The 12,845-nt window shown below is 44.1% G+C and overlaps 1 protein-coding gene across 1 annotated transcript in view; it reads left to right on the top strand.

Moving 5' to 3' along the window:
- The window catches only part of MAPK12 (mitogen-activated protein kinase 12), a 484,751-nt gene that overhangs the window by 394,785 nt on the left and 77,121 nt on the right, over positions 1 to 12,845 (top strand). The window contains exon 10 of the mRNA XM_085653980.1: positions 11,857 to 11,935. Coding sequence (XP_085510106.1) covers positions 11,857 to 11,935 — 79 coding nt within the window. The remainder of the gene's footprint in view (positions 1 to 11,856; positions 11,936 to 12,845) is intronic.

Raw genomic sequence — 12,845 nt, 5'->3', positions numbered from 1 at the left:
GGTAACCTATTTAGGCCATGAAATTGGGCGACAGGGGATCACACCCAAGACGGGGAATGTGAAAGCCATCGCGGAAGCACCGCCCCCCAAGAACAAGGAGTAAGTCAGATCGTTCCTGGGGATGGCGGAGTACTATAGCAAATTCGTGGTACATTTCGCATCCAAGACCTACAACATGAGGAGGCTGACAAGAGAGAGCACGGTGTTCCAGTGGACACCGGAAGCCCAAGCGGAATTTGAAGTCATCAAAAAGGGAATCCTAGAAGCCATACCACTCAAGGGGTACGACCCACAAGGCGCCACCATACTCATCACCGACGCCAGCGACAAGGGGTTAGGCGCTGTACTCATGCAAGACCGAGGAAGAGGGGACATGGAGACAATCAGCTTCGCCTCCAGAGCACTGACGGAGACGGAAGGCAAGTACAGCGTCATCGAGAAGGAGATGTTAGCGGTAGTGTGGGCCATGACGAGGTTCCGGCAGTTCCTATGGGGTACCCGATTTCTGCTCAAGACGGACCACAAGCCGTTAGTGAAGGTACTAACATCGAGCGGGCATGCCAGCGCCACACCCCGGATATCGAAGATGTCCTTAAAACTGTTGGAATTCAGATATGATGTGGAGTACATCCCAGGAAACAAGAACCGAGTGGCGGACTACTTGAGTCGAGCGGCGGCCATGGAGCCGGGAGAAGAAGACCCAGCGGACAAAGGAGAGATGGTAGCTCTCATAGAGGACCAAGAGAAGATAATCAGCATACAAGAGTGGACGGAGGCCTATGATGAAGACTCTGACCTTATGGAAGTAAAAGCGCACATCACACGAGGGTGGCCTGATAAGAAAAAGGTGAAAACCAACCTCAAACCATTTTATGAAGTGAAAGAAGAACTGACAGTAGGTGACAAGGGCATATTCATCTACCGGGGAGACAGAGTAATTCCCCCCACGAATCTCATCAACAAGCTGCTGGACTTATTACACGAAGGCCACCTTGGCATAGGGAAACTCAAGGCCAGATCGAAACAGAACTACTGGTGGCCAGGTATGGACGTAAGAGCAGAGAGGTATGTCAGAGAGTGTCCCCAATGTCAAGGGGCCGACAAAACATTGAGACCACTACGTCCAGCCCTTGGGAAATTCGACACTCCCTCAAACCCGTGGGAAGAGTTGTCAATAGACATTCTAGGACCGGTGCTGGATGACCAGAGCATACAGAAATACGTGTGTGTCCTCATCGACCGCTACTCCAAATGGCCAGAAATAAAGGTGAGCGAATCCATGGACACGGAGAACATCCTGGAGTTTCTATCGGAAACATTCACCCGAGAAGGAATTCCCAAGTCCATCTTAAGTGACAATGGACCACAGTTCACGTCGGAAAGATGGAAACAATTCATGGGAAGAAATGGCATCTCTATAAAGCACACGGCCATATACCATCCGGCAGGCAACGGTCTGGTGGAACGATTTAACAGAGTGGTGATGGGGGCCATACAAGCGGCCATCACCTGTAATAAAGACTGGAAGAAAGCGTTGGAGAACATGGTATGGGCCTACAGAATAACGCCCACAAGCACGGGGTTTAGCCCGTTTCAAATATTGAGAGGACGTGAACCCTTCACGCACGACAACAGAATCTGGAAGGAGAAGGTGGTGACCAGCGAATGGTCTCCGGCGGTAGTAAGAGCAAATCTGGAGAGAGCACAAGCCACCTACACCAACAACTACAACAAGAGGAGGAATGTGAAGGACACTCACTTAGAGAAAGGAGAATGGGTGAGAGTAAAGCTGGCGACCCTACAAAGAAAGGGAGACAGCAAGTACAGCAAGCCGATGCAGGTTAAGGAAGTTTATGATCGAGCGGCCCTGCTCAGTGATGGGAACGTGTGGTCGCAGGACCGCATGGCCCGGTGCAACAAGATATTGAGATGGGAACAGTGGGATCTGGAAGGTGAAGACACGGAAGACGGGGATGAAGAGAACAAGGAAGGCGGAAGTGAACAAATGGAAGAAGCAGGTGCAGGAGAGGAGCAAGAAGGTGTGGTAAGGGGTGAGGCCCCAGTGGTAGAGATGGACAGGCCGAGAGGCAATAAGAACAGCGAAGGAGCGATGAGTGGAGGAACAGAAATCGAGGAAACGCAGAGCCAAGGGGCTCGAGGGAACATTGGTAAGGTGACCAGGAGTGGAAGACAAGTTGTGAGGCCTTCCAGGTTCCAAGACTTTGAACTAACCTGCGAACTGTAAGTGACTGATTTTTGGTTTGGTAAAAGGGGGAGATATGTAGCGGTCTAGTTGTTATCACGTCACGTTGACGTGACGCAGGCGGCCATGTTGGCGCCGGGGTGCGCGCGGAGATCAGCGCGCCGAGCAGGAGCGGGAGGAGTGTGCCGGCCGACGCTCCTCGGTACATACTCATTAGAATGCTAAATAAATATAGCGGTAACACAACAACGTGACTCGTGTGATTTATGAGCGACTTTACACCACTGTACCTAGAATCAAGCACAGCACAGAAGGTGATATAACACGGCGGCTGTCTTCGGTCCCCACAAAAGCTGCATTGTTCGCGGGGCGGATGCGGCCGTGCACGTTATCATCCCCCCCCCCCCCCCTTCCCGGCAGCACCTGACGGCCTGTTCCTCGAGCACCCGCGCACGTGGGACGTGCACACGCAGTCGGAATCCTCGGATCACAGTCCCCGTCGTAAGGTATTGCACTACATCTGTACGCGGCTGCCTTTTATCTGTCAGTGCCGCACGGAAAGCATGTACCAGTATGCAGAGTAGAAATAATCACTTCTAATTTACTCTCTCTCTCCCACCCATATTTTCCCTCTGCCCCGGTGCCCCCACAACCATTTCTCACGACTGTCCGTTGTGCCGCCCTGGCCGCCTTTCTGTTTTTCCTTTCTTGTTTGTTCTCTCATCATTCCACCTTAATGTTCGTTTACTCTCTATTCACCCTTTACCCCTTATCTCTCTCTTCTGTCCCTTCCCCTTTCACCTTGTCTTACTATTATATTTTTCTTCCCATCACACACTTTCTCAGCTCATTTCTGTCTCCATGTTAATATCACTCTCCTTTCCACACACTTCCACTTCCTTTTAAATTGTTTTCTACCAGTTCATACAAACCAACGAATCATTTGCAGCACAGGTACAACATTCCTGGATATGAAAGGTAAAAAAAATATGGCCAGACAATCGCAATAAAATCATGACATTAGCGTACTGAAATAAATGATTGCAACACTACTAGTAAGACGATTATCCTTTACAGTCTTATTCCAGTGACCTTCTGCCAACTTCTACTTACTTAATAGCGTCACTCGCAACAGTGCAGGCACATGCATTATTTAGTTTGATTAGCACTGTTGTTTTGACCTAAACTATAAATATTGCATTTCCAGCCCATTTTCGATAGTTAAGGGGAATACATAAATCTTGAAGCTTCTCAGAACTGGCCAGTTAATGAAGGCATGTATAATTGAAGGAAAGCAGATTGTTTGGCTGTGGGAAGAGTGGCCCAGCCCTGATGTGAGCCGTGGCCGAGCTCCTGTACAAACACAACTTTCTAGCGTAAAAAAGTAAAAACAGGTTGTTAGGAGGAATTCCAAACGTATCCTTGAAAGTGTGGCAGAAGCAACAAGACCTAACTCGGAAAAAAAGTGCACGTGAAACAAGAAGAGGAACAGCAAAACGACATTATATTTAAGAAGTAAAAGCATGGTGTGAGGTAATAAAAAATAACATAACCAGCATTTCCAATGCAATAGGTCTCGCATTTGCGAGAGTTTGAGCTAAGTTTTGAAAACCTGCAAGAGGTGCCCAAACACATACTTTGTGCTTATAGTCATTGCTTACGAGAAGCAAGACTGGCAGTAACTGCGCCTCTTTTACTGCCAGCCTTGCTTCTCATAGGCAAGGAGTATAAGTACAAAGTGCGTGTTTACGCACCGCTTGCGGGTTTTCAAAACACATAAATAAAAGGCATTGTCATTTACAATGCCAATAGCTCAAACTCTTGCAAATGCGAGACCTATTGCATTGGAAATGCTTGTTTTTTTAGTGCTGTACATAACTTGGTTACCCAGTTTAATGGTGCTTAATTTGCCCACTTCTAAAGAATGGCCTTGATGGGATTCCAGCTCTTGACCTGTACATAGATGCATGTTAAGGTGGAAAGCATTCAGGTCACCGAGCTATCCTGCTAGCTGTGCTTTCACACCTCTTTGCCTAGTAAATTGTTAAAAAAAGGCTGTTACCACTTTGAAATACTGTTCGTTTTAATCCGACGATAGATATCCAGGAAGTCCCGAAGGTAGGATGGACACATTATCATTCTGGTTAAATAAGTTGTCCACGTGGCAGTTCTCTTCCTTGATTCATTCGCCCATCTCCAGCCACTTGGTCATGAAGTCCTTTCCGATCATTTCTGCTGGAAGGACCCGTGTTAGGTTATTAAGGCCACTTGATATAATGTAGGAACTGGTGCATGGCCTTGAATAATGTTTGTTACTAAATGTGTGCCTGCATGGGTAGCTTACTATACTGTGTAAGGTGTGTGGTTGGTAGGATGTTGTCTTGGTATTGATTGTCGGCCAACGGTGTTGCTGCTTCTCATTTTCTCATCACCGGGTTGGTTCTCTGGTCGGTGGCTACCGTGGACAGAGAATGAGTCTCCATTACCTGAGAAGAGTTAGGCTGCGCCATCACAAATTCCTGCATCATCTCTTTTCAGTGGGAGAGGTAAAGGGAAGCAGGCGTTTGCGGCATGGGCATTGGTTGGAGGAGAGGGGCTGAATTTGTTGCAACAAGTGAAGATCTTGTCATTGGTGTGGAAGTCTGGGTCGGTAGGATTGGCATATTTTGCATTGTAGGTGTTGGGGGCCATAACTCTTAAGCCGCTCCCTACACCGGGCTTATTCCTGGAGGTAAAGGTTTCTCTTTTACTTTTAGTTTCATTTAGTCCTCGTCGTTGGTAACTTTGGTGTGGCACTATGTGCTTTACAGCAGAACACGGTCTTTTAGTTTTTCCTGGTTGTCAGTAACTTTGATTTAGCGCTGCGCTCCCTGGGAAAATCAAGGCCTTGGGGCTGAGACTGGTGGTCTCCGTATAGATTGAGGGCATTTGTATTGTGGTGGGTGTTGGTGTGCGATAGGTAAACTCTGTTCCAGGGAACTCAGGCAGACTTCGATGGGGGCTCGACTCCACAGGGCGGTCAGAGACGTCACTGGTTGGAAGATGGGACATTTCACCTTAGGATTTCAGCTGTGCCACCACATTCCCGGGGCACAGAAGGGCCTGGAAGATGGGCTGATGCCCGAGGCTTGGAAACGTTTGTCCTCCCAGGGAGTGAGAGCAGGAGCCATTGAGAGGGAGTTGTCACCACTGGGGTCTGGAAATATTCACAGTTCACAGCAGGCAGAGCCCCGAGGGGCAGAGGTCCTGGTGTATTCACAGCACATTGCACAGTTTGTCTCTGAAGCACTTTCCAAAAATGAGTGCTCTTTTCACACGGAGTCAATCAGTTGCTTATAGCTGTTTTGTTGTGTTTGCTTAATGTAGATGCGTTCTACAAAAAGATAAACCGTTACTGCTGTCTTTTCAAATGTCTAGCTAGGCTGCTCTACAGACAGCATTTGTGTAGTGATGTCCCTCACAGGAGGGTCGTCTAAACCTGGAGCACCCCTAACAGAGGCACAAAAAGGTACAAAGGTAGACAGAAGGCTTGGCCTCACCTAAAGTGCCCCCTTCAACCTGCAGCTTCACCCCTCCTCATCCATTTCATCTACAAAAATGGCATGCTTTAGGAAGTCTGACCAGCAGCCATTTGCTGACAGTGTTGACTGAATTTGTAAAGGGAACCCTTTCACCATCCTCACACTCATGCCAGTGTTTGAAACTCCTGCCCTTCAGTCAATGGAATGCAGGTAGCACACTTCCAGTGTCTGGGAAGCTGTCTTCACCTTCCAACTGGTGCGATTGAAAATCGGAGGCATTTAAATGGACCCCACTCTGCTTTGTAATTAATACTGTGAGCCAGAACCGAGGATGAACACCAGAAGATATCTACTCCTAATCACATTGCTATTCTCTTGAAGTTACTGCTTCCTCTGAGTGCAACCTAAAGCTCTTGATCTTTCTCAACATATACAATCAGTCATTGTTTTCACTTTAAACTCCTGAGGTGATCACCTGACCAGGCTGGATCGACCTGGGTCAGCGGTCTAACAGTACAGAGATAGGTTACCTGATTCTAATACTTAATAAAATACCTAATATTGTACAATCTACATAAGCTAATAATGCTGTTTCTTTCTACATTGTTACATCCTCAAACTACATGCTGTCTCAAAAATATTCTCTACATTTCTTAAATCTGGCATTAAAAACTGCCCTTTAATTAAAACGTCACCTCTCCTTTTTCTCTTTTAAATGTCCCTCTCCTTCCCTTGCATCCTCTGCGTGCCTCCTCCATGGGCTTAGCCTACTGACACACATGTTTTACCTATTCTCGATTATTGTATTTCTGCAAATTGCCCACAACTCATTCACAGGATTACACTATCTTCTCCTTCCTCTGAAAGTCATACCTAAGCAACAACCTAACCATACCTAATCTCCTCTAATTCATCTATTAATATCACCAACCATGTGCATGAGCTCACAAACCCCTGAATTCATGATTGCAACTAACCTGTCAACTATTAATTTAGTTCAGCATTAAGAAACTGGAATGACTGCATGGAATGGTTTGCTTGAGCACACAAAACTAACCACAATAACTAACAGTAATCAAGAACTAACCACTAACCTTGGGTTCCAGAGCAGCGTGCCGCCTGGCGTAAAGCACTTTGATGCCTCATATGCGATTGTAAGCGCTATATAAATGCATTTACGCTAAGGTTGTCTGAAATGCTCTTGTGCAGGGGAGTTCATTTTGAAAGTGGTAATCCATAGAGAAAGCAATATGTTAACAAGCATTGGCCATTTTTTTGTGTCAGGAGAACTAACCCGTGCCTGAGAATTCCTCGGGAGCAGATGCACAATCCCAAATCCTCTCCACTGGTGCTCACTCCGAACAACGTTATTCAGCATAAACACAAGCGAGGGGGAAAGGGGAATAAGAGAAAAGAGACCGCGACCAGAGTCAGGTGCCCTTCTATGTTACATTAGTTCTTTTCTTCTTCTAACCTTCTAGATATTTTCTTATTGTGAGTTTCTGCGGCACCTACATAAAATAACAAATAACTGTCTTATAAATAAACATTTCCTAAATACTAAAAACTCTAATTCACTCAGTCGTTCATACATCTACCTTGTAAACTCTATTGACTAGCATCTCTCTATATAGCTCTGTAGAGATTATTTAATGTAAAAGTATAACATATTTGATGTCTTATGAGTTCTTTCAATTCTTTTTCACTTAGATTTCCTTCTCTAAAATGTAAGAATATATGAAACATTAAAGTAAACAATTCGCTTAAACAAATGTTCCTAAGACCATAAAGAACCTCCAAATGGATCTTTTCTTGATGTCTTTCTGTTGAATATAGTTTTAATGATCCATTATGTATCCTTGAAATATAACTTTCAGACGTTCAGTTCAGTTATGCATCAAATTATTCTCCACTGAACTACCTTCACTAGAATTCAAGCAAGTTTTCTCTACAGAAACGCTTTTCTCAGGTTTTTAAGCGGGTTTTCTCCTCAGAGAAGCTAGTCTTTGAATTGAGGAATACCCCGGAGTGTGCACACTTTGAAGAACAGACGCAGGGCCTCAAAATGCTGAATCTCAGTTTTCTTCTACTGTTTGAGAGACATGTAATACTGGCTATCATGTTCCTGACATTTAGAAACTACTGGCTTTGCCACAGCTTTTTGGCAAAGGTGAACAGCATTGGAAACAAGCATTTGCATTGCAGTAGGTCTCGCATTTGTTAAAGTTGAAGCTGTTGGCGCTGAAAATGACTGTTTTTTTACTTTTGCTTTTTTTATACCAATGGCAATAGTGCTATGCAAATATCACTCCACTGCAAATTTAAAAAAGTTAAAAAAAAAATCCTTTTCAGCACCAACAGCTCGAATTTTAATAAATACGAGACCGATTGTTTTGCAAATGCTTGTCATATGTGCGATGATTATCGCACTGCACACATTGGTACTAGTAATGAGGCCCAAAGGCTCCTGGATTTTTATAAAAATATTCTGTTACTTCCTTATAAGCGACAAGGGAGGTGACAACCCACTGAGATCACCTACATTTTTTTTAAATCATGGACGGCATTACCTAGGGGTGACAGTAATAAAGTGAGATGGTCTCTTAAACTTTGATAGAAATAGTTGCACTACCAGTATCTGCTGATTTGTCTCAGGATGATCACACGTCGACTCTGGGTATTGTAATGGTGATTTGCTCAATTCAGGGCAGTGTGGAACTCTGCCCTGGTACACCTTCTGGGGTCAACGGCAGAAAGCATTTACACCAATTGATGGATCCCCATGTCAAATTTTCCCATTCGTGGGTGTAAACCACTGCAGTGTGTGAATTTAAAGGGATTGCTCTCATCAATTCCTCAAATTTCTACTGAAAGCGTGGCAAATATCATGACTCCCCAAAAGTTATTTAAAATTGTGGGAGAAGATGTCTCCCAAAAATAGGTACTGTGGGGGGAAACATGCAAATTGACTGTGCTGATTCTTTCAGCGAAATAAGTGAGACATCCTTTGGTGTTTCTTTGTTAGTTTTGTTGAAAAGGAAAGATGCAAATTGACTTTCTGTAAGAAAGTGTTAACACACAAGCTGCAACATTCCTCCAAAAGTGTCATTGAAAAGAATCTAAAATTAAGCAATTCTCTCTTGTATGCATCCAGTGCAAATGCACACCAGAGAGAGGTGAAGCAACTGGAGTGGTTTGCATTGTCAAGGGTGGCACTAGCACCCAGATGGAGCAAGATTGGTATTTGTCGACCAGCAGTGCTCCATGACTCCTATCAGAGCACAGTGACCTACTGAGAGCTGATATTGAAACCTAACACTGCAGAGCAAGAATAAAACCGACAACCTAACCATTGAATGATCAGCAAGAGCATTAAGGGAATGTGTACTAAATCTGGTGAGCATGGCAGCTTCTGTATGATATTATAAAGCTGCCTATTTTTGTGTGTTTTAAAATGACTAAATTCTAACCTGCTAAAGGGAAAATAAAACAGGGCAATCTCATCTCGAATTTTACGCTCTGTAATTTATCAAAGCATTGACCATACACGTTCCGCCCATGAGAATCCTCTAAAGTTGGCATCATCTGGTCCTCTCCAGTTTCCGGTTTCTGCAAAGTGATGTCTTTCATCTTTGCATTTCATTTCTCATACAGTGTTTGCTGGCCCCCTTCAGTGCAGCTGAGTTTTCGCCCCAATTAGCAGGCCTGTTGTGGTGGCTTAGTGCACTAATGCGCCCACCATAGGAGCGTGTGTTCGAACTGATGGTTACACACCGTCAGGTCCACTCAGCCTTTCACCGTTCTGGGGTCAATAAAATGAGTACCATTGAGTTGGGGAACAAAAATGTGCTGTACAAATACATGTTATTACTTGGAATAAAGTGCTCAAACATCCTCGGACATCACTCCCCCAGTACCTACTTCACTTGTACGTGAATGTAATTGACAGCAGTTGGCTGCAGTATATGTTGAATTACACAAACTTGGTCAGGTGTCTTTTAAACTGTCATCTATATTTACTGCATGCTCAATCACTATGCGGTGCTAATGCATACATCTCGTGCTGCAAAGACACCAACCATCCTACATAATGCACTGCATGTTCTGTATCCGTCAAGTACAAGTCTCGGGATTCTTTAAGGAAAGGTTGCAGCGCAAGGACTAGGTTTAATCGTCTCTGTGACCTATTCTCCTACGACAACCATCTGAGGAAACTAATGATTATTAATCCTGCAAGACAACAAAAAAGCAGCCATGACCGCCGTGCGTTGTGGGATTGTGATGTACTCGCTGGGCGGGTGCGACCCCCCTCACCCCTCCCCTTTCATTTTGTGAAGTATTTGATGTTCAATAGATCATAGAGAGTAAAACTGCCGCTAGAGGTTACCAGTCTCGTGCACAGCAAAGAGCTATGAGTGAGCAGAGGCTGTACATTTTAGAACAAGCCCAGGCGGCGACAAAGTTAAGTGACTTTTCGATGAAGCCCTGTCCCTCGCAAACGTCTAAAGCAAAGTGTCTGCACTCAAAGTCGTGGCGTGCCACGTTACCAGAGTCTGCAAACAGCATAGGCAAACGTGTGCTCTTGCACTTTCCTGGTTGGGGGAGGCATCTTGCCGAGCGCATCCTCTGGCTACGGAATCAGTAAATGTTAAACACAAGTGGGCACGGCGCTGAAGCAAAGCTTAGCGCCTGTGTACACACATATACGCGAGGCAACCCATGAAGTAGGTGCCAGGTAAAAAAAATAAAAACACAAGCTATTTTTCGCCCTAAAAGACAACCCTGAGCCACGAAGCAAGTTTGCCCGTCGCAATGTTAACAAGCATTTGGTAAATGCAAGAAACAATGCTACAGCCAATAGAACTGGAGGAAAAGTAAGTGGCCCGCACAGGAACCAATTAAAAGCGAGGAAAGAAGGGCTCAATGTACCCTTGCACACACAACCTAAAACCCAAGCCAAAACCCAACGAATATCTTACCAGAAAAAGCCCATCTGACAGTGGACATCAAAGTGCAAAAAGCCCAGAAAAAAACAAGCAACAGAGCGTAAGGCACAGCGGGGAAGTAGCAGTAACACAACTGTGGCATTAAGTGGGGGGGGGGGGGGGGGGGGAGAAAAAATGCTATATTTAAATGTAACCTGCTAGGGCGCTAAAGCTAAACACAGACAAAAAGTAACAGAACAGAAAACCAAGGAAAAGAAATCCCTTAAAGAACCATAGTGGAATGAGACCGTACTAAGTCCCTGCTTTGTGTGAGGAACAGACGAGAGAAAGGAGGGACAAAGAGGCAGGACTGACCACTAGCAAGCAGGGATTTTTAAAGGACACTGACATAGACAAATGAAAAGCAATGGCAAGTCGGGGGGATGGACTTGAAGCCAAAAGACTGATTACCGTAGTTCTGGAAGAGACCGTACATGCGCTGTCTAGCTAGACCTAAAAAAAATGCTTTTTGCAGGTGCAGTTTCACACTGTCAAAAACAAAATACAGTGCGTGGCTGCTGTTGGTTGTTGCATCTTTCTGTATGCATGCTCGTGTCCGGCCCTCCCCAGAAAAAAACATTTAAACACGAGAGGGCAAGCAGCCACACAAAAGATAGCAAATGCTGCTTATGGCCCACCATTTTTGGGGGTGGGGTGGGGAGGAAGAGCAACACAAAGAGCTGGAAAACATGTAAAGCAAAACGAAAAGATAAGTTCCCTTAACGTTAGCAGTGGAATGGCACAAGTTAGCCAATCAAGCGGATGGTAAAGATGTTATGCATCAGGGGAGGGATAAACAGAAGATGGACAAGGAAAGTCATCAAATAAAAAAGCAAGCAAATAAAGCTCACAAACACAACCAGTGATAATCAATAGGTGGACCTTAAGCTTCTGTAAATTCTTTGTAAGGCCACAATAGGTATTTTGCAACCAGACATCTTGTGCGGTCTAGTAGGACGACCTATAAATTAACATGAATAGGCAGGTGCTTTAGGAGCTGAAGAGGTAGTGAGAGAACTGTCTCACCTCACTGTATATTCATATCTACACCAATTGTTAATGCATTTTTCCATACTCTACCTTTTCAACTGCTGAACTTTATCAAGAAACTTACATGTGTTTTAAATAGTGGCTTTCTTATTTATAGGCAAAGAACTATATTAAGAGCCTTCCAAAGGTCCAGAAGAAAGATTTTGCTGCAGTTCTAAAGTATGCAAATCCTTTAGGTGAGTAAATGATTAATTTTCTTTTATCTTTGTATTGTCTACTTATTCTGCCCTGTCTTTTGTTAAACCATACTTCCCGGGTTGATTTCAAAATGGGTAATTGTTTCTGGGCTTGTTTCTTGTATTTTCACCTAATTTTCTTTTACATTGATGATCATTCTCAGTGATGTATTTTATTTATACATAGTTATGAGAACACAGATTTTTTTTGGTGTGTTTTCGACACTGCCGAAATTTCATTAACTTGAAATTTGATGTAAAAAGAACTTTCATTAAACTCACAATTGGTATTGGCAGAATTAAATTTTTCAAGCAGATTGAAGTTGACGGCTGTCTACTGTGGTTAATTTGGAATTTAAGTGTTAAAATGTATATAGTTTTTTTTAATGGTGTCTTGCATTTATCTCATAAATATAGAATATGGAAATAAATTAATAAGGACATTATTTGAGAAAAGCTTTAATGGAAATTCGTGTGTATAAAACAGTCAATGTTGAACCTCCACATCCTTAAGTATTGGTCCAGACTGCGTGTCATTGAAGAATGTTGTATATTCCTTCAGGCAGTAATAATCTCTCTTGGAGGTGGTGGTGAGAGAGACAGTCTCATTGGAACTAAGCTGTTTATACAGCAATGAACCTGGTGACTGTGAAGTAGATGCCAAAACAGGTCCGTTCATTCTGCTCTAGCGATATGCTATGCAATAAGTGCAGGGATAGGATAATAAGTCTTAATGTTTTAGTAGTTGAAATCATTTTCACTCCCTATGTGAAAAGTAATTGTAACAATATCGGCCTAGCCCTGGCCCGCGCACATCTGCTTTTAACTCCCTGCATGTGATCCACTGTGCTTATGTCCAACGATCTCAAACGTATGCTTCTTTGGCCTATGCCAATACCTTTCGAAAAAC

This window comes from Triturus cristatus, chromosome 4_1 (genome assembly GCF_964204655.1).
Source record: "Triturus cristatus chromosome 4_1, aTriCri1.1, whole genome shotgun sequence".
Lineage (NCBI taxonomy): Eukaryota > Metazoa > Chordata > Amphibia > Caudata > Salamandridae > Triturus > Triturus cristatus.
Note: the sequence above shows the minus strand (reverse complement) of the source record. Positions and strands in the feature narration are given on the sequence as shown.